Source organism: Lampetra planeri, chromosome 37, assembly GCF_965212315.1.
Source record: "Lampetra planeri chromosome 37, kcLamPlan1.2.h2, whole genome shotgun sequence".
In the NCBI taxonomy this organism is placed as follows: domain Eukaryota; kingdom Metazoa; phylum Chordata; class Hyperoartia; order Petromyzontiformes; family Petromyzontidae; genus Lampetra; species Lampetra planeri.
Window position 1 is genome coordinate 3,060,094 of NC_136143.1, and position 26,048 is coordinate 3,086,141.

General features: G+C 56.3%; 1 protein-coding gene across 1 annotated transcript; it reads left to right on the top strand.

Annotated features, from left to right (window-relative positions):
• Positions 1-5,515: 5,515 nt before the first annotated feature.
• LOC144730909 (matrix metalloproteinase-17-like) lies at positions 5,516-25,601 on the top strand. Its single transcript, XM_078611760.1, has 10 exons — positions 5,516-5,835; positions 10,145-10,277; positions 10,607-10,745; positions 13,695-13,978; positions 14,823-14,996; positions 15,734-15,809; positions 16,106-16,191; positions 22,469-22,621; positions 23,941-24,198; positions 24,540-25,601. The coding sequence occupies exons 1-10, from the start codon at positions 5,734-5,736 to the stop codon at positions 24,758-24,760; spliced, it is 1,626 nt and encodes a 541-aa protein (XP_078467886.1). The 5' UTR covers positions 5,516-5,733; the 3' UTR covers positions 24,761-25,601.
• Positions 25,602-26,048: the final 447 nt, after the last annotated feature.

Consider the following 26,048-nt stretch of genomic DNA (forward strand, 5'->3'; position numbering starts at 1 on the left):
CGTTTCGGCTACAACGCAAGCAGCCGTCTTCAGGTGAAGAATGAGACACTACCAAGCTAGGAGCTTATATATAAGCTGGGTTGGAGGTGGAAGAGCGCCTTAACAAAAAGAATGTGCATATGAAGAGGAATTTAGCATATTCATGGGAAATGCGTAGGAGGTGGGTGGGGGGGTTTCATAGTCATATTATGCCCATGCATTATGCAGGATCAGCAGCACCAAGGGGGGGTGCAGGGAGTAGCATTAACAAAGGAAAGGAATGTTAATAGTATGTAGCTGCAGTTACTCAACAACCACGTAGAAAACTAAAGTATAAACTACATAAAAAACTAAAGTATAAACTGCATAGCACCAGCAGTATACTTACTATACTCTACAATAAGCTGAGTTACTAACAGCAAGTAATACATTACAATTCTACGTCGTAAAAATTATATAATATGCTTCCATCTAAACGTTATTCTCTTACATCACACGACCATACACCGTACTATATACTGTGGTTTATAGCAATACAGTATATAATTTAATGTTGGGTTTGTCTATGGCAGTATATAGTACGGTGTAGACTCGTGTGATGTAAGAGAATAAAGTTTAGATGGAAGCATATTATATAATTTTTACGACGTAGAATTGTAATGTATTACTTACTGTTAGTAACTCAGCTTATTGTAGAGTATAGTTAGTATACTGATGATACTATGTAGTTTATACTTTAGTTGTTTACGTGTTGGTTTTAGTTACTGCAGCTACATACTATTAACACTCCTTCCCTTTATTAATGCTACCCCTATCCCCTCCCTTTGATGCTGCTAATCCTGCATAATGCACCGGCATAATTAGTACTATTCACATACCTGCATTTCCCATATCCCCTCCCTTTGATGCTGCTAGTCCTGCATAATGCACGGGCATATGTAGTACTAATCACATTCCTGCATTTCCCATAAATATGCTAAATTCCTCTTGATATGCAAATTCTTTTGTCGAAGCGCCCCTTTTAACCCAGCTTATATACACGCTCCAAGCTCGTGTGCTGTTTCATTCAGACGCTGTCTCTCCGACAGACCTGGTTTTCACCTGAGGACGGCTGCTTGCGTTGTGGCCGAAACGTCGTGAGAATGATTTTATTATGATTTATTTTTATTATTTTATTACTTCCCTTCTACTGTGACATCGTGTATAAATCAGCCCCAAGTACTGCACTGAAGAAGCTTGACTCAATGTATCACTCGACCTTAAGATTTGCATTGAACTGCCCATATAGGACTCACCACTGTGATCTCTTCATTGGGTCAAACTTAACATCTCTCAATGTTCGACGGCTTGTGCATCAGATTTTATTATTCACGATGTACTTACAAAAAAATCCGCAGATTACCTGCTGGATCTCCTCTCTGTTTCAAAGAACAAATGTGACCTAAGGTCTTCGCTCATTTACCAGCTTCACATTCCCTATTGCCGTACAAATACTAGAGGAAGGGCCTTTGCTATTGATGCCCCCAGGGTCTGGAATGCTATTGCCAATAAACTTCAACTTGAATCACTACCTATGAGATCTTCACTCAAAACTGCTCTAGAGGAGTTGTACACCCAGAGCTGCCACTGCAATTTAGTGGCCTAAAATACAATGTTTCGCTCCGGATGATCGCTGCAAAGTATGACCTGTGTTTTGATTTAGTGTGCTGATCTTAAAGGTGCATTGAAAAATGTTGATACTCCGACTGATGCTCCTGCTGCTGTTGTGGAGTGACTCATGCAGCCAGCTATGGCTGCAGAGTTTGGTGGTACATGTTGTTTACGTCGTTTATTGTGAAAATTCGGTCACAGTTCCTAAGACCACTGTTTCATTGCTTTTATGGCTTTATTTTGGTGATTTTGAAAAAAGTTTTTTGCTTTGGCTATGTTTGTTTGTTGTAGTACAGAGTTAGACTGATGGCCTTAATCTAAGTTGTCTTGTGGTTGTTGTTGTTTGACTTGCATCCCACTGGGATTTTTGCACAGTGTTGGTGTACGGTGCTTTTTCTGCAATATTTTGCTGTCTCTTCTTGGATTTTCAGTCACATATTTACTTTAAGATGTTTTTTGTTCATGTTTTTGTTTTTTGTTTGTTGCGGTTGCACCCGATTCAAGAGCCGAATGGCTCACAGGGCTATACCTAATAAATGAACTTGAACTTGACATGCGTTTTTCTGGATTTTGTTGTTGTTATTATGTCTCTCACTGTTCAAATAAACCTACCATTAAAATTATAGACTGATCATTTCTTTGTCAGTGGACAAAGTACAAAATCAGCAGGGGATCAAAAACTTTTTTCCCTCACTGTACACCAGTTCAGACGATAACTCAAAATTAAGCAAAGAAAAAAAATCGTTGCGCCATGGCTCAGTTTACAAGAAGATATCGGGACGTCTACTGTAAAAATGTTTGAGGAAATGCGAAGACGTAATTCATGTCAGCGCGGATATGAGATTAGTTATGAAACACGCGGCGTGGTGACCGACTCTGTCTTGCAATCTGCTAGTGGCTGTGCAATCACAGCATGAGGGACCAAACCCCCCCGCCGCCCGAACCCCCCCTCGTCTGACCATACTTCACCACGCTGTTCAAAGCCGGACGGCCTGTGTGCTGCCGCTCTCTTCACAGGCGCTCACTCGCGAACGCTGTCACGCGCTCACTCTCCCGATCTCACTCGCACGGCGTGACCATTCAATCGCTCCACCTCACCCTCTCGCGCACTCACCATCGCTGAACCCCTCACTCTCATCCACTCAGCCATACATACGCCACCTTTTTAAAACCGTGACCAGGGATTGAACTCGGGTGGCCGGGCTCGTGGGCGCAGTGCGCTATCCAATGCGCCACCGCTCCACCGTGTGTGTATGCACCGACCATCATAATAAAGTCAATATGTATCAACATCTCGAAGTTCACGCAAAATGATTAAACTTGCGAACCAAGTTGATGAAAAAATACACCACCAGAACAACCAATCAATGTGTAGTGTCGTCTGTGCATGCGGGTGACATGCGTCGCGCACACAGCCGGAGAGACGAGGTGGTGGCAGGAGGCACCGTCCTCCCCTTTTATTGTTGCCGAGCTCACGCCACACACGACCACGCTGCCACGCGCCCCGTACCAGACACGACCCTGTCCGCGTTGCACCGACGGCGTCGACCGGGGCAGCCAATCGCTGCCCGGCCACGCAATGATCGGGCGAAGGCGGCAAGCGACGAGGGCGGCAGCGACGACGGCGATGACGAGACCACTCCCAGAACCGGCAGCCCAGAGCTCTCGCTCTCCGCTGCTTTTAATCTCCTCGGCGCGGGTTGGCTCCGCCCCTAGCCACCAGAGCGTTCCAGGGGCTTCCACGCGAGGTCTACCGTGATCCTTGCCCCAGTTCCTCCGCCCTGCCGGCACACACACCGTGTATTTGCTCAGCGGCGTGTGCGCTAAGTGCCCACCTGCAGTTCCTGCCGCTGTCCAACAGTCAGCGCTGTGTCACTACACATGTGGCAATAAAATACAAATAAATACAATGTCTAAAATAAAGATTTAGCACAGTATATATTTATTTCGCATCATGCAATGCACAAGTGTCATTGTTCACAGCTAATTACAGAACTTAAAATCAGAACTGATCCAAGCCCGTCAGTGCGGTGATGTGATAGTGAGGCAGGTCCGTCCGTGAATTTGGCGCCATTATAGCAAAAATCACACTCCACAGTTCTGATGTTGGCGCGAGACACCTGGAGTACTCGCTGTACGCAGCATTAGTGATCATTGGACAGGCTCATTCCACTGCTGGACCTAGCCCAGGCGTAGGAAAGTACGACTGCAGGCAAGGATGGAAGCGGACCCACCCACCCTGTAACACTCAACTCGTCAGTAGCATTGCCTGGAAGAGGAAAACATAGCATAGGCGACGTTTCAAGCAATGGCCCTTCCTCGCGGGTTATTTTTGTTCGTCTTCTGCGTGTGAGGGGAGGAGGCGGTGGTGGGAGCTGCTTCACGTGATGCCCCCCCCCCGCCACACCAACACTCCGGCCGTGAGTCAGAAGCAGATCCTCTCACGTGACGGACCAAAATTTCCCCGTTAAGGTAGGCGCCCCCCTCTCTCTGCAGAGGCGTTTGTTTATTTAGCCGGATAAAGGAGTCGTCAGGCGAGGCGACGCATCGCTTCCCCGCGAGATCAGCACGACAAGCTTCGCGTGCAGGGACGGGAGCCGCGCCCAGGAAGGGGCTCTGACGCACCTCCATCACCTGGATTTGGGTCTCACCCCCCCAACCACCCTGACAACCTTATCTCACCTGTGGGCCCTGACGCCCGCCCTTCACCTCGATTGCAGAGAAAAACAAACGATGAGCCATACTCTATGGTTTTTTCGGTAAAGTCACGTAGGTTATAAAAGAAAACAAATAAATTAAATCACGACGTTTCGGAGGCAACACAACACAAGCTTCCGTCTTTACTTGTGTTGTGTTGCCTCTGAAACGTCGTGATTTAATTTAGTTGTTTTCGTTTTTTCACCTACGTGACTTTACCGAAAAAACCAAAGAGTATATGGATCCTTGCAGTCACGAAAACTTAAAATCTAAAGCGATGGAGCGTCATTCTCAACTGCTGCCTGCCCATCAAGACCACCGGCCAACGACGCCACAGCGATACGCCAGCTCACACACCGCTGTTCCGCTAATCACTTGCTGAAAATCAGCTGCTTATCTCCTCCAACCCCGCCCCTCCCACCGTTCCCAGCCTCACCTGAGCAGAAATCCCAGGGCGCCTTACGCAACCTCCAACTCAAGGGAAACCCCAACACACCTGCACGGATGTCGGGGAGGGTGGGAGTGTGAGTCACGGCCGACAGAAACAACAACAGCAGCAGCGCCTCCTCCATCCCACGTGGAGAGACTGACATTGATTCATTGCGGGCGCTCCGTCTGGAATTCCCCCGCCGCCGCCGCTGCCACATCGTGGCTAAGAACCCAGCAACCCTGGTTCGATTCCGAGCCACGGATACCATCATCGGTGACGAGTGAAAATTGAACCGGCGGTCCTGTCCACCCGCGAACATCATCTACCCTTCAAAACAACATCAATGCCAGGCACCTGCAAGCACTGTGGTCCTTCATCCGTGGTTTTAGCGTTACATATGATGTTTTATTACTTTATTGTGGTGTTATTTATTTATAACGTGTATATTTCTCACGTAAAAAAAATGTTGTTCAAGAGTCGAACCTTTTTGGTGCTGAAACGTAGATCAGCTTTGAACGTGGGAGAGGCAGTCAATGGGAAAGCGACAATCGCTTGGCGAGTTTTCGCTTGCGACAGGGCATTTTCTTTTCGCGGAACGCATCTCGCTCGTTAAGCGAGACACCGCCTGCACCGTTTACAAATGCTGTTATCATCGAGGCAGGCGCGTGGAAGTGGTGGTGATGTGGTAATATGGAGAAGAGGAGTGATGCAACAAGCCCGCGTCAACACCCCCGTGCGGGAGATGGATATAAGGGCGCTGGGATTGACTCCTCGCGAGGCAGACTTCAGGTTGCATCAACTATCAGGCGACATAGCTAGTAGGATACATCGCTGTCAGATTAGCACGTCGGATTACATCGTCGTCAAGTTACCTCACCACCAGGTCACCTCGTCACAAGGTCACCTCGTCACCAGGTCACCTCGTCACCAGGTCACCTCGTCACCAGGTCACCAGGTCACCAGGTCACCTCGTCACCATGGTGACCGCGGTGCCGCTCTGCCTCGCGCTGCTCGCGGCGTGTGCGCTGATCGCGGTTGACGCGGCGACCGTCTCCCCGGGAGACGTCTCCAAGGGCATGGTAGCAGCAGCACTCACCACACTCACCACACTCACCTCACCACACTCACCTCACTCACCACACTCACCTCACTCACCTCACTCACCACACACACCTCACCACACTCACCACACTCACCTCACCACACTCCCCTCACTCGCCTCACTCCACTCACTTCACTCACCACTCACCTCACTCACCACTCACCACACTCCCCTCACTCACCTCACTCCACTCACATCACTCACCACACTCACCTCACTCACCTCACCACACTCCCCTCACTCACCTCACTCACCTCACCACACTCCCCTCACTCCCCTCACTCACCACACTCACCTCACTCACCTCACTCACCACTCACCTCACTCACCACACTCCCCTAACTCACCTCACTCACCTCACTTACCTCACTCACCACTCACCTCACTCACCACACTCCCCTAACTCACCTCACTCACCTCACTCACCTCACTCACCACACTCACCTCACTCACCACACTCACCACACTCACCTCACCACACTCACCTCACTCCACTCACTTCACTCACCACATACACCTCACCACACTCACCACACTCACCTCAACACACTCCCCTCACTCACCTCACTCCACTCACTTCACTCACCACTCACCACACTCCCCTCACTCACCTCACTCCACTCACATCACTCACCACACACACCTCACCACACTCCCCTCACTCACCTCACTCACCTCACCACACTCCCCTCACTCACCTCACTCACCACTCACCACACTCACCTCACTCACCTCGCTCACCACTCACCTCACTCACCACACTCCCCTAACTCACCTCACTCACCTCACTCACCTCACTCACCACACTCACCTCACTCACTACACTCACCACACTCACCTCACCTCACTCACTTCACTCACCTCACTCACCTCACCACACTCACCTCACTCACCTCACCACACTCCCCTCACTCACCACACTCACCACACTCACCTCACCTCACTCACTTCACTCACCTCACTCACCTCACCACACTCACCTCACTCACTTCACTCACCACACACACCTCACCACACTCACCTCACTCACCACACTCACCTCACTCACCACACTCACCACACTCACCTCACTCACCTCACCTCACTCACTTCACTCACCTCACTCACCTCACCACACTCACCTCACTCACCTCACTCACCTCACCACACTCCCCTCACTCACCACACTCACCTCACCTCACTCACTTCACTCACCTCACTCACCTCATCACACTCACCTCACTCACCTCACTCACCTCACCACACTCCCCTCACTCACCTCACTCACCTCACTCCCCTCACTCACCACACTCACCTCACTCACCTCTCTCACCACTCACCTCACTCACCACTCACCACACTCCCCTCACTCCACTCACTTCACTCACCACACACACCTCACCACACTCACCTCACTCACCTCACTCACCTCACTCACCTCACCACACTCCCCTCACTCACCTCACCACACTCCCCTCACTCCCCTCACTCACCACACTCACCTCACTCACCACACTCAACTCACTCACCTCACTCACCTCACTCACCACTCACCACACTCACCTCACTCACCTCACTCACCACACTCACCTCACTCACCACACTCACCTCACTCACCACACTCACCTCACTCACCTCACCACACTCCCCTCACTCACCACACTCACCTCACTCACCTCACTCACCACACTCACCTCACTCACCTCGCTCACCACTCACCTCACTCACCACTCACCACACTCCCCTCACTCACCTCACTCACCTCACTCACCACTCACCACACTCCCCTCACTCACCTCACTCACCTCACCACACTCCCCTCACTCCCCTCACTCACCACACTCACCTCACTCACCACTCACCACACTCACCACTCACCACACTCCCCTCACTCACCTCACTCACCTCGCTCACCACTCACCTCACTCACCACTCACCACACTCCCCTCACTCACCTCACTCCACTCACATCACTCACCACACACACCTCACCACACTCCCCTCACTCACCTCACTCACCTCACCACACTCCCCTCACTCACCTCACTCACCACACTCACCTCACTCACCTCACTCACCACTCACCACACTCACCTCACTCACCTCGCTCACCACTCACCTCACTCACCACACTCCCCTAACTCACCTCACTCACCTCACTCACCTCACTCACCACACTCACCTCACTCACTACACTCACCACACTCACCTCACCTCACTCACTTCACTCACCTCACTCACCTCACCACACTCACCTCACTCACCTCACCACACTCCCCTCACTCACCACACTCACCACACTCACCTCACCTCACTCACTTCACTCACCTCACTCACCTCACCACACTCACCTCACTCACTTCACTCACCACACACACCTCACCACACTCACCTCACTCACCACACTCACCTCACTCACCACACTCACCACACTCACCTCACTCACCTCACCTCACTCACTTCACTCACCTCACTCACCTCACCACACTCACCTCACTCACCTCACTCACCTCACCACACTCCCCTCACTCACCACACTCACCTCACCTCACTCACTTCACTCACCTCACTCACCTCATCACACTCACCTCACTCACCTCACTCACCTCACCACACTCCCCTCACTCACCTCACTCACCTCACTCCCCTCACTCACCACACTCACCTCACTCCTCTCTCACCACTCACCTCACTCACCACTCACCACACTCCCCTCACTCCACTCACTTCACTCACCACACACACCTCACCACACTCACCTCACTCACCTCACTCACCTCACTCACCTCACCACACTCCCCTCACTCACCTCACCACACTCCCCTCACTCCCCTCACTCACCACACTCACCTCACTCACCACACTCAACTCACTCACCTCACTCACCTCACTCACCACTCACCACACTCACCTCACTCACCTCACTCACCACACTCACCTCACTCACCACACTCACCTCACTCACCACACTCACCTCACTCACCTCACCACACTCCCCTCACTCACCACACTCACCTCACTCACCACACTCACCTCACTCACCTCGCTCACCACTCACCTCACTCACCACTCACCACACTCCCCTCACTCACCTCACTCACCTCACTCACCACTCACCACACTCCCCTCACTCACCTCACTCACCTCACCACACTCCCCTCACTCCCCTCACTCACCACACTCACCTCACTCACCACTCACCACACTCACCACTCACCACACTCCCCTCACTCACCTCACTCACCTCGCTCACCACTCACCTCACTCACCACTCACCACACTCCCCTCACTCACCTCACTCACCCCACTTACCACACTCACCACACTCACCTCACTCACCACACTCACCTCACTCACCACACTCACCTCACTCATCACTCACCACACTCCCCTCACTCACCTCACTCACTTCGCTCTCCCTTCCACGCTAGCCTCACTCTCCCCTCGCTCGCTCTGCATTCGCCTCTTCTCTCACTCTCTCCCCTCCAATCGTCTCGCTCTCCGCTGTCTCTCCTCGCTTCTCCCCACACTCTGTCATTCCCTCCTTTAGTCTCACACCCTCTCCCGTCGCTCTCCCGTCGCTCTCCCCCACCCCCCGTACCCTCGGCGCGGAGTCCGTATTCGTCCTCCGTATTGATTCTCTGCGTTGTAACGCCTTAGTCGTGGCTGGCGGGTTCGCGTAAACTAATGACATCCCAGCGGGTAACAATGACGCATTGCACGCATTGGTATAAATCCACTGCTGGATGAAGGCGGATACGTGAATGGTGAAGGGCAGGAGTCGAGTTGCCCGGCGCGAGGGCGCAGCGCGCTAACCACTGCGCCACCGCTCCACACGTTCCAATTCGCATGTGTTGTACGTGAGCGTGGAGCGTTGGCGAAGTGGTTAGCGCACCGGGCTCTGAAACCGCGAACCTGAGTTGCATTCCCGGTCACGGCTAACATCAGTGGCGAGTCATGACCACAACCGTTTCCGCTGTGCCCTCCCGCTGGTGATGAATGGTGAAACAATCACCATGGCCATCACCGCGCGCGGGGGTCGCTCATCCTGTGTGAGATCGTCAGGGTTGTGTAAACAAAGGTAGAGGCGCAGCCCTGCAATCGCCATCTCAGGCCGTTGGTGGTGGAAGGAAGGGGCCTCAGCCGGTGGGAGCTGCAGGTAGCCCCTCTGGAGGTTGGGACAAGACACGAGGAGGGTTCGATTGGTAGCGCGTGGAGTGAGCGCAGCGATATTCGATGTTTGCTCGATGAGCCGCGCGCCCCCCCTCTCCCCGCTGACGCTGCTCACGTTGTGCGGCGCCCCCCAGGACTGGCTCATGCGCTTCGGGTACCTGCAGACCCCGGACCCCGTGTCGTCGAAGCTGATGACTCAGCAGTCCATCACCGAGGCCGTGAAGGACATGCAGCGCTTCGCCGGCATCACCGTGACGGGGAACGTGGGTACGAGATGATCCACCGTCACCATCATCACGAGGGACCATCCACCCGATTTCCCGTTAAATTATCCACGCGGTGACCCGCAAGTTCATTTACAAGATCCCCCCCCCCTCCCCCGGGCATCAGACGCGATTTCGTGCACGTGGTCGACAAGATCACGCGCGATCCCCATCCATCCGCACGACGAGTGAAATCATCAGCAAGAGGATCATCGACGAGATCGCGGATAACATCCTCCACGTGATCACCACGCGACCTCTCACCGTGTCCCCCCGTGCCCCCCCCCCCCCCCCGTGTCCCCCCGTGCCCCCCCCCCCTCGTGTGTCTGGCAGACGCGGCGACGGTGCGCATGATGAACACCCCGCGGTGCTCGCTGCCCGACAGGGTGGGCACCTCCGAGATCATGAAGAGGAGGAGGAAGAGGTACGCGCTGGCGGGGAGCGTCTGGAGGAAGCACGACCTTACCTACAGGTGCGGATCCGCGAGGGGCACCTAGCCTGGCACCGAACGGGCTGTGCGCTGCCGCTCTCTTCGTGCGCGCTCGCTCGCGAACGCCGTCGCGCGCTCACTCTCCCGATATCACTGGCACGGCGCGACCATTCAATCGCTCCACCTCACTCTCTCGCGCACTCACCGTCGCCAAACCCCTCACTCTCATCCACTCAGCCCTGCGTACTACACCATTACACTCACGTACACCCTCACTCTCGCCACTCACCCTCATGTATACTCGCTCGCCTTTACCGTCCAATAGGCGCGCTGCACTCTCTCGCCCTACACTCTGTCTTGGTTAAAGAAACGGTCTGTGGTGCCGGTGCGTGGAGCACCGTGGAGTGGAGTTACATCGTGAGGCAGCGAGAGGCACAAGAGCCTTAGGAGAACACACGCAGGTTAAAGTCATCACATTGACTGCGAAGAACGGTAATTGGGCTCGGAAAAGCGTCACGACGCTCCCAGGGATGATGGTGGTGGTGGTGGCCGTCGCTAGTAGGGATGATGATGGTGTTCATATTCTTAGTTTTTTTTCGGTAAAGTCACGTAAGTAAAAAAAATGAAATTAATACAAGTAAAATAAAATAAAAATCACGACGTTTCGGAGGCAACACAAGCTTCCATCTTCAGGTACAATACCCTGGAGTCTACAAACTGAGTTGCAGTTGTGGTGATTGCTACATTGGAGAAACGAAACGTCATGTCTCTGATCGTGTCCGCGAGCACAAGTCAGATCTGAAACACGGCAAAACTGATTCTTCGGCCGTTGCCGATCATTGCTACAACGCTGTGGGCTCTCATGAAATTGTCTTTTCCGAGACCAAAGTGCTCTGCAAACCTCCTGGCTACCATCAAAGGTTTGTACACGAAGCCATCCAAATATACAAACACAGACATAATTTCAACCGTGGTGATGGGTACAAACTTAGTAATCATTGGAAAGATGTTATTAACCATGCAAAAAAGATTTAACTACACTTATTTGGACCATCTTATTTGACAGGCACTATTCTTCAGTTACCGTATAGTTTCTTCTTCTTTTTCACACACTGGTTTTCCTACTTTAAGTTTTACCACACATATTTGGCAAATCTAGAATTAATCCCAGCAACGTAGCAAAGTGCTGTTTCATCTACATAACAAAGGCTCAGTCCCATTCACAGCAGCCGCACCTTTACATCAGCCGCACCTTAACATCTCTTAGAACCTCCCAGTTCAACCAGTCTACACAACAAAGACTCATTCCTGGCAGCGGTTTCAGCCGCACCACCTCTACATAACAAAAGGCTCAGTCCCATTTACATCAGCCGCATCTTTACATCAGCCGCATCTTTACATCAGCCGCATCTTTACATCAGCCGCATCTTTACATCAGCCGCATCTTTACATCAGCCGCATCTTTACATCAGCCGCACCTTAGCAACTCTTGGAACCTCCCAGTTCAACCATTCTACACAACAAAGACTCATTCTTGGCAACGATTTCAGCCGCACCACCTCTACATAACAAAAGGCTCAGTCCCATTTACACGCACCTTTACATCAGCCGCACCTTAACAACTTTTGGAACCTCCGAGTTCAACCAGTCTACACAACAAAGGCTCATTCCTAGCAGCGTGCTTCAGCCGCACCGAACCTCACAATAATAATATCCAGGGCCTACCTTGGCTCCTCCCACCCTCAACCAGTATATATACAAGGACTGTTTTCTTGGAATTTATCTTACTTGATACAGCTATCGTGCTGTGACGGTTCCACCTGAAGACGGAAGTTTGTGTTGCCTCCGAAACGTCGTGATTTTTATTTTATTTTTATTTTACTTTTATTAATTTTATTTTTTACCAACGTGACTTTACCGAAAAAACCTAAGAATATGAATCCTTGCAGTCACGAAAGCTTCAAATCTAGAATGATGATGGTGGTGGTGGTGGCCGTCGCTAGCAGGGATGATGATGATGGTGGTGGCCGTCGCTAGTAGGGATGATGGTGGTGGTGGCTAAGGTGAGGGGATAGAGAGGACGTCCACCGACATGAGGCCGCAGCGATGACGCCGTCTCGTGTGCAGGTACCACAGCTGGATGATGACAGCTGGATGATGACATCTGGATGATGATGATGATGACATCTGGATGATGATGATGACATCTGGATGATGATGATGATGATGACATCTGGATGATGATGATGACATCTGGATGATGATGATGACGCCCCTGGGTCATGGCGCAATGCGCAATTGTATGCGGAAGTCTGGAACGCAATTCCAGGAATGCTTTGGCTCGCCACATCCCTCCATGTAGACATAGCATAACGGTAATGCATACAGGGTACAATCATCATATATAGGCCTAGTATTAACACATTCCTGCGGAGGGAGCTGGTAGGAACGTTGGGTTGCTCGGTCAATGGCCAGGGTCAACGGCGGCGTGGTGTATTCCGCAAATATGCCCGACTATGAGGGCGGGCACAAGCCGGCGTGAGTAGGTTAAACGTTGAGTTTTATAAGGGCACCACGGGGTGACCAGCCCCTCCCCACCCAGCCCCACCCCCCCCCTCCCCATCCAGCCCCTCCCCACCCTCCCCACCAAGCCCCTCCCTCCCCACCCAGCCCCTCCCTGCACGACAGATGGACACAATAATCCCCTGTGGGCTGGTGTAACCAGGAGGTTCCTACAAGTATTATTATAATTATCGATGGACGTACATTGTGCTCTGCTGATAGTGCCTTGATCCCGACTATTCGAGAGAGAGATTCCGCCCTGGATGCAATGGCCCCGTGCTGGTGGCAGCGCGAGAGGAGGAGGAGCGGGGGGGGGGCTCGCCCGAGATGGAACCCCCCCCCCCCCCCCGTCTCGTGAGAGTTGTCGTCTAGCAGTGGGTCGACCACGGCCGCTAACGACCACGACGATGTTTGTGCACCCCTGGGCAGGATCAACAGCTGGCCGTCGCGCGTAAACGACGAAGCGGCCATCAGGTGGATCATCTCGCAGGCGTTTCGCGTGTGGAGCGACGCGGTGCCGCTGACGTTCCGCGAGGAGCGAGGCGGGGTCCCCGTGGACATCGTGATCGAGTTCTCGAGGGGCTACCACACGGACGCGTACCCCTTCGACGGGCCCGGTGGCACCCTGGCGCACGCGTTCTTCCCCGGGCAGTACGAGCTCGCGGGGGACACGCACTTCGACGACGACGAGAAGTGGTCCCTCTCTCCAAACGGTACCTCCTTGTGCTTCTTCATCAGCATCATCAGCATTTATTGCAGCAGCAGCAGCATTGTCAGCGTCATGATAATCTCAATCGCGAGTGTCGCGAGTCACCGGCGGTAGCTGATGTGAGTGAAATCGGTGAGCCATGGTGAGCGTGGGCGAACGATGGGCGATTTCCAGTTCAGTTTAAGTTTCGTTTATTATGCACTAGCTGGACTACCCGGCTTCGCCCGGGACTTGGATTCACCACGCCCGGCCGCCTTTGTCTCCCCAGTGGCGGTGTTCACACACCACACTACTTACTCGTTTGAGGCTGAGTCGATCTAGGGGAGGCCCAGGAGCGGTTAAAATAATCGTCACCGGTGGTGGCCGTGAGCGGGAATCGAACTCGGGTCGCCAGGTTCGTAGCGCAGCGCGCTAACCACTACACTACAATGCGTTACGCTTCCACGTGCGCGGGTCACGTGACAGATGTGACGTCACAGCTCACTTGCCGTGCAAAAAATATTTGTATTATTGAGCTCCCCTCCCCCCCACCCAAAATAGAAAATTGTATTTTTATAATTTTTGCATGGTGTACAGTCTGGAAAGTACCCACATGGCAAATTTCAAGTTTGTTGCATGTCGGGAAGTACGCTACACATTTTGAACAGACACACATAATCACAACTTTGCCTTTTATATACATGTGGAAATAACCCTGTGAGCCATGCGGCTCTTGAATCGAGTGCAACCGCAACAAACAAAAACCATGAACCTCGCAGTGTACGCAACCGCATGACGGCGAGCCGTGGTGAGTGCTCGCGATGAGTGCTCGCGATGAGTGCGAGTGGCCGTGTCTCCCGTGTTCGCAGACCACCAGGGCACGGACCTGTTCACCGTGGCCGTGCACGAGCTGGGCCATGCGCTGGGCCTGGGCCACTCGTCGGTGGACTCCATCATGAGGCCCTACTACCAGGGCTCCGTGGGGGACCCGCACAAATACTCCCTCATGGACGACGACAAGAGAGGGATCCGCCATCTCTACGGTACGAGGGGGCCCACTCAGGGGGACTCGAGGGGGCTCACCCCTCTCGCACTGTCGCTACCGCCCAGTGTCGTTTGCCCCCCCCCCCCCCCCGGGGGATAGAGTTCTCGATATTTTCTCAATCGCTGGGGGTAAAATTGCCCAGGAGTAGTCGGGATTCTCGGCGTAAGGCACTACCACTAGAGTGCAACCTGGAGCTTACGACGAAAAGTTGGGAGCGTGACCATCAGCCCTGCACACCCTAGAGTTGCGACGCGGATGATGGCGATGATGATGATGGTGGATGATGATGATGGTGGATAATGATGATGGTGGATGATGATGCTGACGGTGGATGATGATGATGATGGATGATGATGATGGATGATGATAATGATGATGGATGATGATGATTGATGATGATGGTGGATGATGATGATGATGGTGGATGATGATGATGAAGGTGGATGATGATGATGGTGGATGATGATGATGATGGATGATGATGATGATGGATGATGGTGGATGATGATGTAAGATGATGATGGATGATGATGAAGGTGGATGATGATGATGGTGGATGATGATGTAAGATGATGATGATGGTGGATGATGATGATGTAAGATGATGATGATGGATGATGATGGTGGATGATGATTATGGATGATGGATGATGATGGTGGATGATGATGGTGGATGATGATGGATGATGATGATGGTGGATGATGACGAGACGGGTCGCTGCATTCCTCCTGCAGGCAGCAAGCGCCCGACCATCAGACCCCCGCGTCCCAACCCCCCCGGGCCGCACCCCTCAGCAAAACCGCCCAACAAGTGAGGGGACCCACGGCCCCATCGCCCACAACATCCTCACATCACCAGCAACACCACCCCATCACCGGCACCATCACCCCATCACTAGCACCATCACCCCATCACTAGCACCATCACCCCATCACCAGCACCATCACCCCATCACTAGCACCATCACCCCATCACCAGCACCATCACCCCATCACTAGCACCATCACCCCATCACCAGCACCATCATCCCATCACTGGCACCATCACCCCATCACTGGCTTTCTTGACCACCGATTGATCCGCACTCCATCCCCACAACCACGCAGGAACCCCGCGAAAGGAGTCCCTGACCGCTGCAACACGAACTTCGACGCCATCACGCAGCTCAGAGGAGACATCTTCTTCTTCAAAGGTCGAACATTGCCCTGCCCCCGAGTGTGTGAGGGAGGCGTGGGAGCGTGGGCCGCTGAGTGTGTGAGGGAGGAGTGGGAGCGTGGGTCTCTGAGTGTGTGAGGGGGGGGAGTGGGAGCGTGGGCCCCTGAGTGTGTGAGGGAGGAGTGGGAGCGTGGGTCTCTGAGTGTGTGGGAGGAGTGGGAGCGTGGGCCCCTGAGTGTGTGGGGGGGGGGAGCGTGAGTCTCTGAGTGTGTGAGGGGGGGGAGTGGGAGCGTGGGCCCCTGAGTGAGTGGGGGGGAGTGGGAGCGTGGGTCTCTGAGTGTGTGGGGGGGGGGGGAGCGTGAGTCTCTGAGTGTGTGGGGGGAGTGGGAGCGTGGGTCTCTGAGTGTGTGGGGGGAGTGGGAGCGTGGGTCTCTGAGTGTGTGTGGGGGGAGTGGGAGCGTGGGTCTCTGAGTGTGTGTGGGGGGAGTGGGAGCGTGGGTCTCTGAGTGTGTGGGGGGAGTGGGAGCGTGGGTCTCTGAGTGTGTGTGGGGGGAGTGGGAGCGTGGGTCTCTGAGTGTGTGGGAGGAGTGGGAGCGTGGGTCTCTGAGTGTGTGTGGGGGGAGTGGGAGCGTGGGTCTCTGAGTGTGTGTGGGGGGAGTGGGAGCGTGGGTCTCTGAGTGTGTGTGGGGGGAGTGGGAGCGTGGGTCTCTGAGTGTGTGGGAGGAGTGGGAGCGTGGGTCTCTGAGTGTGTGTGGGGGGAGTGGGAGCGTGGGTCTCTGAGTGTGTGTGGGGGGAGTGGGAGCGTGGGTCTCTGAGTGTGTGGGAGGAGTGGGAGCGTGGGTCTCTGAGTGTGTGTGGGGGGAGTGGGAGCGTGGGTCTCTGAGTGTGTGTGGGGGGAGTGGGAGCGTGGGTCTCTGAGTGTGTGGGGGGAGTGGGAGCGTGGGTCTCTGAGTGTGTGGGAGGAGTGGGAGCGTGGGTCTCTGAGTGTGAGGGGGGGAGTGGGAGCGTGGGTCTCTGAGTGTGTGTGGGGGGAGTGGGAGCGTGGGTCTCTGAGTGTGTGGGGGGAGTGGGAGCGTGGGTCTCTGAGTGTGTGTGGGGGGAGTGGGAGCGTGGGTCTCTGAGTGTGTGGGAGGAGTGGGAGCGTGGGTCTCTGAGTGTGTGTGGGGGGAGTGGGAGCGTGGGTCTCTGAGTGTGTGTGGGGGGAGTGGGAGCGTGGGTCTCTGAGTGTGTGGGGGGAGTGGGAGCGTGGGTCTCTGAGTGTGTGGGAGGAGTGGGAGCGTGGGTCTCTGAGTGTGAGGGGGGGAGTGGGAGCGTGGGTCTCTGAGTGTGTGTGGGGGGAGTGGGAGCGTGGGTCTCTGAGTGTGTGTGGGGGGAGTGGGAGCGTGGGTCTCTGAGTGTGTGGGGGGGAGTGGGAGCGTGGGTCTCTGAGTGTGTGTGGGGGGAGTGGGAACGTGGGTCTCTGAGTGTGTGGGGGGGAGTGGGAGCGTGGGTCTCTGAGTGTGAGGGGGGGGGGAGTGGGAGCGTGGGTCTCTGAGTGTGTGTGGGGGGAGTTGGAGCGTGGGTCTCTGAGTGTGTGGGGCGGGGGGAGTGGGAGCGTGGGTCTCTGAGTGTGTGGGGGGGAGTGGGAGCGTGGGTCTCTGAGTGTGTGTGGGGAGAGTGGGAGCGTGGGTCTCTGAGTGTGAGGGGGGGGGGAGTGGGAGCGTGGGTCTCTGAGTGTGTGTGGGGGGAGTGGGAGCGTGGGTCTCTGAGTGTGAGGGGGGGGGGAGTGGGAGCGTGGGTCTCTGAGTGTGTGTGGGGGGAGTGGGAGCGTGGGTCTCTGAGTGTGTGGGGGGGAGTGGGAGCGTGGGTCTCTGAGTGTGAGGGGGGGGGGGAGTGGGAGCGTGGGTCTCTGAGTGTGTGGGGGGGAGTGGGAGCGTGGGTCTCTGAGTGTGAGGGGGGGGGGAGTGGGAGCGTGGGTCTCTGAGTGTGAGGGGGGGGGGGAGTGGGAGCGTGGGTCTCTGAGTGTGTGTGGGGGGAGTGGGAGCGTGGGTCTCTGAGTGTGAGGGGGGGGGGGAGTGGGAGCGTGGGTCTCTGAGTGTGTGTGGGGGGAGTGGGAGCGTGGGTCTCTGAGTGTGAGGGGGGGGGGGAGTGGGAGCGTGGGTCTCTGAGTGAGGGGGGGGGCAGAGTGGGAGCGTGGGTCTCTGAGTGAGGGGGGGGGGAGTGGGAGCGTGGGTCTCTGAGTGTGAGGGGGGGAGTGAGAGCGTGGGTCTCTGAGTGTGTGGGAGGAGTGGGAGCGTGGGTCTCTGAGTGTGTGGGGGGGGAGTGGGAGCGTGGGTCTCTGAGTGTGAGGGGGGGAGGAGTGGGAGCGTGGGTCTCTGAGTGTGTGGGGGGGGGGAGTGGGAGCGTGGGTCTCTGAGTGTGTGTGGGGGGAGTGGGAGCGTGGGTCTCTGAGTGTGTGGGGGGGGGGGGAGTGGGAGCGTGGGTCTCTGAGTGTGTGGGGGGGGGGAGTGGGAGCGTGGGTCTCTGAGTGTGTGTGGGGGGAGTGGGAGTGTGGGTCTCTGAGTGTGTGGGGGGAGTGGGAGCGTGGGTCTCTGAGTGTGTGAGGGAGGAGTGGGAGCGTGGGTCTCTGAGTGTGTGGGGGGAGCGTGGGTCTCTGAGTGTGTGGGGGGAGTGGGAGCGTGGGTCTCTGAGTGTGTGGGGGGGAGTGGGAGCGTGGGTCTCTGAGTGTGAGGGGGGGGGGGGAGTGGGAGCGTGGGTCTCTGAGTGTGTGGGGGGGAGTGGGAGCGTGGGTCTCTGAGTGTGAGGGGGGGGGGGGGGAGTGGGAGCGTGGGTCTCTGAGTGTGAGGGGGGGGGGAGTGGGAGCGTGGGTCTCTGAGTGTGTGTGGGGGGAGTGGGAGCGTGGGTCTCTGAGTGTGAGGGGGGGGGGAGTGGGAGCGTGGGTCTCTGAGTGTGTGTGGGGGGAGTGGGAGCGTGGGTCTCTGAGTGTGAGGGGGGGGGGGAGTGGGAGCGTGGGTCTCTGAGTGAGGGGGGGGGCAGAGTGGGAGCGTGGGTCTCTGAGTGAGGGGGGGGGGAGTGGGAGCGTGGGTCTCTGAGTGTGAGGGGGGGAGTGGGAGCGTGGGTCTCTGAGTGTGTGGGAGGAGTGGGAGCGTGGGTCTCTGAGTGTGTGGGGGGGGAGTGGGAGCGTGGGTCTCTGAGTGTGAGGGGGGGAGGAGTGGGAGCGTGGGTCTCTGAGTGTGTGGGGGGGGGAGTGGGAGCGTGGGTCTCTGAGTGTGTGTGGGGGGAGTGGGAGCGTGGGTCTCTGAGTGTGTGGGGGGGGGGGGGAGTGGGAGCGTGGGTCTCTGAGTGTGTGGGGGGGGGGAGTGGGAGCGTGGGTCTCTGAGTGTGTGTGGGGGGAGTGGGAGCGTGGGTCTCTGAGTGTGTGGGGGGAGTGGGAGCGTGGGTCTCTGAGTGTGTGAGGGAGGAGTGGGAGCGTGGGTCTCTGAGTGTGTGGGGGGAGCGTGGGTCTCTGAGTGTGTGGGGGGAGTGGGAGCGTGGGTCTCTGAGTGTGTGGGGGGGAGTGGGAGCGTGGGTCTCTGAGTGAGTGGGGGGTAGTGGGAGCGTGGGTCTCTGAGTGTGTGGGGGGGGGGAGCGTGGGTCTCTGAGTGGGTGGGGGGAGTGGGAGCGTGGGTCTCTGAGTGTGTGGGGGGAGTGGGAGCGTGGGCCCCTGAGTGTGTGTGGGAGGAGTGGGAGCGTGGGTCTCTGAGTGTGTGGGGGTAGTGGGAGCGTGGGTCTCTGAGTGTGTGGGGGGAGTGGGAGCGTGGGCCCCTGAGTGTGTGTGGGAGGAGTGGGAGCGTGGGTCTCTGAGTGTGTGGGGGGAGTGGGAGCGTGGGTCTCTGAGTGTGTGGGGGGAGTGGGAGCGTGGGCCCCTGAGTGTGTGTGGGGGGAGTGGGAGCGTGGGTCTCTGAGTGTGTGGGAGGAGTGGGAGCGTGGGCCCCTGAATGTGTGTGGGGGGAGTGGGAGCGTGGGTCTCTGAGTGAGTGGGGGGGGAGTGGGAGCGTGGGTCTCTGAGTGTGTGGGGGGGAGTGGGAGCGTGGGTCTCTGAGTGAGTGGGGGGGGAGTGGGAGCGTGCGTCTCTGAGTGTGTGGGGGGGAGTGGGAGCGTGGGTCTCTGAGTGTGTGGGGGGGGAGTGGGAGCGTGGGTCTCTGAGTGTGTGGGGGGGGGAGCGTGGGTCTCTGAGTGTGTGGGGGGAGTGGGAGCGTGGGCCCCTGAGTGTGTGAGGGAGGAGTGGGAGCGTGGGTCTCTGAGTGTGTGGGGGGAGCGTGGGTCTCTGAGTGTGTGGGGGGAGTGGGAGCGTGGGTCTCTGAGTGTGTGGGAGGAGTGGGAGCGTGGGTCTCTGAGTGTGTGGGGGGGGAGTGGGAGCGTGGGTCTCTGAGTGAGTGGGGGGGGAGTGGGAGCGTGGGTCTCTGAGTGTGTGTGGGAGGAGTGGGAGCGTGGGTCTCTGAGTGTGTGGGAGGAGTGGGAGCGTGGGTCTCTGAGTGTGTGGGGGGGGGAGTGGGAGCGTGGGTCTCTGAGTGTGTGGGGGGAGTGGGAGCGTGGGTCTCTGAGTGTGTGGGAGGAGTGGGAGCGTGGGTCTCTGAGTGAGTGGGGGGGGAGTGGGAGCGTGGGTCTCTGAGTGTGTGGGGGGGGGAGCGTGGGTCTCTGGGTGTGTGGGGGGAGTGGGAGCGTGGGCCCCTGAGTGTGTGTGGGAGGAGTGGGAGCGTGGGTCTCTGAGTGTGTGGGGGGAGTGGGAGTGTGGGTCTCTGGGTGTGTGGGAGGAGTGGGAGCGTGGGTCTCTGAGTGAGTGGGGGGGGAGTGGGAGCGTGGGCCCCTGAGTGTGTGTGGGAGGAGTGGGAGCGTGGGTCTCTGAGTGTGTGGGGGGAGTGGGAGCGTGGGTCTCTGAGTGTGTGGGAGGAGTGGGAGCGTGGGTCTCTGAGTGAGTGGGGGGGGAGTGGGAGCGTGGGTCTCTGAGTGTGTGGGGGGGGGGAGCGTGGGTCTCTGGGTGTGTGGGGGGAGTGGGAGCGTGGGCCCCTGAGTGTGTGTGGGAGGAGTGGGAGCGTGGGTCTCTGAGTGTGTGGGGGGGGGGGAGCGTGGGTCTCTGGGTGTGTGGGGGGAGTGGGAGCGTGGGCCCCTGAGTGTGTGTGGGAGGAGTGGGAGCGTGGGTCTCTGAGTGTGTGGGGGGAGTGGGAGTGTGGGTCTCTGAGTGAGTGGGGGGGGAGTGGGAGCGTGGGTCTCAGAGTGTGTGTGGGGGGGAGTGGGAGCGTGGGTCTCTGAGTGTGTGGGGGGGGGGGGGAGCGTGGGTCTCTGAGTGTGTGGGGGGAGTGGGAGCGTGGGTCTCTGAGTGTGTGGGGGGGGGGGAGCGTGGGTCTCTGAGTGTGTGGGGGGAGTGGGAGCGTGGGCCCCTGAGTGTGTGAGGGAGGAGTGGGAGCGTGGGTCTCTGAGTGTGTGGGGGGAGCGTGGGTCTCTGAGTGTGTGGGGGGAGTGGGAGCGTGGGTCTCTGAGTGTGTGGGAGGAGTGGGAGCGTGGGTCTCTGAGTGTGTGGGGGAGTGGGAGCGTGGGTCTCTGAGTGTGTGGGGGGGGGGAGCGTGGGTCTCTGGGTGTGTGGGGGGAGTGGGAGCGTGGGCCCCTGAGTGTGTGTGGGAGGAGTGGGAGCGTGGGTCTCTGAGTGTGTGGGAGGAGTGGGAGCGTGGGTCTCTGAGTGTGTGGGGGGGGGGGAGTGGGAGCGTGGGTCTCTGAGTGTGTGGGGGGAGTGGGAGCGTGGGTCTCTGAGTGTGTGGGAGGAGTGGGAGCGTGGGTCTCTGAGTGTGTGGGGGGGGGGGGGAGCGTGGGTCTCTGGGTGTGTGGGGGGAGTGGGAGCGTGGGCCCCTGAGTGTGTGTGGGAGGAGTGGGAGCGTGGGTCTCTGAGTGTGTGGGGGGGGGGGAGTGGGAGTGTGGGTCTCTGAGTGAGTGGGGGGGGGAGTGGGAGCGTGGGTCTCAGAGTGTGTGTGGGGGGGAGTGGGAGCGTGGGTCTCTGATTGTGTGGGGGGGGGGAGTGGGAGCGTGGGTCTCTGAGTGTGTGGGGGGGGGGGAGTGGGAGCGTGGGTCTCTGATTGTGTGGGGGGGGGGGGCAGCGTGGGTCTCTGAGTGTGTGGGGGGGGAGCGTGGGTCTCTGAGTGTGTGGGGGGGGAGTGGGAGCGTGGGTCTCTGAGTGTGTGGGGGGGGGGGGAGTGGGAGCGTGGGCCCCCTGAGTGTTGCGCAATTAAACGTTCCGAGCCCGGCCCCAGACAGAGACGTCTCCCAGTCGTGATTCCGGGCCCCGCGTCTGTGCCCTCCCCGTGCAGGGCGACACTTCTGGCGGCTGCTGCGAGGCCTCAAGCTGGAGGCCCCCGAGGGGATGCCCATCCAGGACTTCTGGTCGGGCCTTCCCGATGACCTGCAGAAGGTGGACGCCGTCTACGAGCGCAGCCAAGACTCCAAGATCATCTTCCTGACAGGTGAGAGGGGGCAGCGCCTCACCTGCCGCTCACGTGAGCGTACGATGCAGCAATTGATGACAAAATGCTGCAGCGACTCGCTCACCGGCGATCGGTCCGTCTCTCGCTGTCGTTCGTCTATTGATACTGCCACGGCGACTGTTCCCGTCAACTTCACTCGTTGATTCCTCCACCCATGTTGAGGGTTCGGTCTACCAGACACTGACTGTCTCGTCTCATCCACACCACGCTGCAGGTCACAACAACTCACTCACTCACCCACTCACTCACTCACCACACTGCAGGTCACAACACACTTACTCACCACACTGCAGGTCACAACACACCCACTCACTCACCACACTGCAGGTCACTACACACTTACTCACCACACTGCAGGTTACAACACACCCACTCACTCACCACACTGCAGGTCACTACACAATCACTCACTCACCCACTGACCACACTGCAGGTCACAACAACGTACTCACTCACTCACCCACTGACCACACTGCAGGTCACAATAACGTACTCACTCACCCACTCACTCACCACACTGCAGGTCACAACAACACACTCACTCACTCACCCACTGACCACACTGCAGGTCACAATAACGTACTTACTCACCCACTCACTCACCACACTGCAGGTCACAACAACACACTCACCACACTGCAGGTCACAGCAACATTCACTCACTCACCACACTGCAGATCACAACACACACACTCACCACACTGTAGGTCACACCAACACACTCACTCACCACATTGGTCACAACAATGATCTTTGTGCTTCCCCCATACCGCTCTCAGCCGGTGACATTTGCTCGCATTTATTGTGGTGGTAACCCAAGAGAAACACAACGCACTTTTTCAGGAACTGATGTTTTTTTGGATATAAGTTTTTGTGCATTTAGAAATATAATCTTTTCCCAACGTCCGACGACCCTTGCTCGATTCAAGAAACCCGTCAACCCTTAATCTCTTACACCTTCCCTCGGCCTGTTCGCTGCTGCCCACTTGGTATTGTGGGCTTGTGCTCAAGCAGCCGCAGTTTGAAAATGAAACCAAAGTCGCGCGCCAAGCATCACTGATGAAGATCGGCCGGCGTTTGTAAGGGGCATAGCCAGGAATATGACCAAGTGTTTAACCAGGTGCATGTCCAGGTGCCTTACCAAGTGCGTGACCAGGTGTGTGTCCAGGTGTGTCCAGGTGCCTAACCAAGTGCGTGACCAGGTGTGCAACCAGGTGTGTTCAGGTACACCACCAGGTGTGTCCAGGTGTGTCCAAGTTGATGACCAGGTGCGTAACCACGACGTCTGCCACACGCAGGTGGCGATTTCTGGGTGTTTGAGAACACCAAAGCGGACAAGGGGAACCCCCACCCGGTGACAGAAATGGGGCTGCCCCCCTCGGGGGTGCACGCCGCCTTCGAGTGGTACCACAACGGCAAGACGTACTTCTTCCGCGAGGACGACTTCTGGCGCTACGACGAGAGACTGCGCCGCGTCGAGTCCGGCTACCCCAAGAAGCTGACTCTGTGGAAGGGCCTGCCCGACGGCATCACCGACGTCTTCAGCTGGACCAACGGTGAGCGGCGGCGACCAGGGAACTCTGGGCGGGGCTTGTCTCCCTGGTAGAGACTAGGTCCCTTGCACGATATTTGATCCCTGGTACAGCCTGGAACTCCTGGGGGAGCAGAGGTCCCTGGTAGACTGCATTTTGGGAGAAGTTGGGCCCACTGGGAGATGCTAGCTCTCTCTGCTTGAGACTAGATATTAGGTGGCCAGTTAAGGCTGGAACACCTGGGAGACATGAGCACCCTGGTAAAACCTGGACCTTTGAAGATACCGGGTCCTCCGGGAGATGCAATCACTGGTAGATTAGGCCGTTGATGGTGCCGTGCAATACGCGTGTGGTGGCGCCCGCAGGATCAACCTTCTTCTTCAAGGACACCAGCTACTGGCAGCTGTCAGACAAGAAGCTGAGTGTCGAGCCGGGGTACCCACGCCCCATCACAGACTGGCTCGCGTGCGGAGACAACGCAGGCGGCCTCGGCAAAGGCGGCGCCGCGGCCTCCACCCTCGCCTCGCGGGGGGCCGTCACGCTCGCCGTCACGCTCGCCGTCACGCTCGCCGCCCTCCTGCTATAGCGGTTGTGAGTGTGTGGCCGAGGGCGGCACCGGGGAAAGGACTGGTCAAAATTCCACGGTGGTTTTTTTTCCCGTTGTGTTCCCAATTACTTTCTAATTGTGCCATCAGCGTCACAGGGCTGGTGGTGCACCACGCTGGGGTAGAGAATGAAGTTGTTGTACTGTGCGGAAGAGAATCAAGTCGGCTTCACTCGGCTCTTCCTTTATCCACAGTGGGGTCATAGCTTTTATTAGACTGGTCAACAAATACAAAAAATTCTGGCCTAGACTTTTGTAGCTGTTTTAGACTAATTTCAGGGTGCTCATTCCAAATCTGATATCAGAACAGTGACTGCTTTAGTGTTAAAATATGGTGCTGTATTTTAGGATAGTGTGTTTATAATATCATTGTATGTAGATATCCACATTTATTTAATATTTTTCTTCTGCAGTTTTTATTGAAAATGCAATGTTTGATATCTCAAAAACCTGATGTGATAGACAAAACTGATGCCAGATTTGGAATCAGCACCCCAAAATTACCTTAAAACCGTTGGAATACCTTATGCCAGAAAAAGTGTGTTGACCAGTGTTATTGAGTGTTTGTTGCATGTCAATGAAACCAAAGTGTTTTAGGTTTCAGAGCGGGAATTCATCTAAATTATGTGAATTTTGTACGATTTTGTGTTGACAGCAGCTTCGCCGGAGAAGTGTGTCGAGCCATCTGCACATGCTCAGACCCAGGACATCGGTGCTTTTACAAAACCACCGTGTTTCACCCGTCTCCTTGTGACAGTGCTAAAGCTATAATGACTAAATATTTAAAGTTATTTTTTTACGGTTTATTAAAATCTTTACAACACTGCGCTTCAGTCGTGGCTCGGACGAGCACAAGCCGTGTGCGCACCGCTGACGTAAACCGCGGTCACCCTCAGATGTGCCAACGCCGATCTACCGCCGCCGATAGCTTGCCTTGCGCCAGCGGGCACAAGACTGGCACTTGGCGCAACAGGACGTCATGTCCAGCTTTGCAGTGAGATCACCGAACATTGAGGAACTCCCCCCCCCCCCCGTCCCTTCAACCTCAGGCAATCGATAATGGGAAGATGTCGCCACCAAAGCACACTCCTTAACTCCAAGCACACATGCAGCAACACCGCCTGAGGCTGCGGGAACGAGATTCTCATCGGAGAGCCAAAGCAAGAGTCACTGGCGCGTCGTCAGAAGCTTGGGACACGAGACGAACACATTTGTTTGGCATGCGGGTGGCGGAGGGTCTTTACGACAAAAATTTGGGCAAATAATTAGC

Coding starts and splice junctions, on each gene's coding strand:
- LOC144730909 (XM_078611760.1), top strand. CDS start 5,734: ATGGTGACCGCGGTGCCGCTCTGCCTCGCGCTGCTCGCGGCGTGTGCG. Junction 10,278..10,606: donor CACCGTGACGGGGAACGTGG/GTACGAGATGAT, acceptor TGTGTCTGGCAG/ACGCGGCGACGGTGCGCATG. Junction 15,810..16,105: donor TCAGCAAAACCGCCCAACAA/GTGAGGGGACCC, acceptor ACAACCACGCAG/GAACCCCGCGAAAGGAGTCC.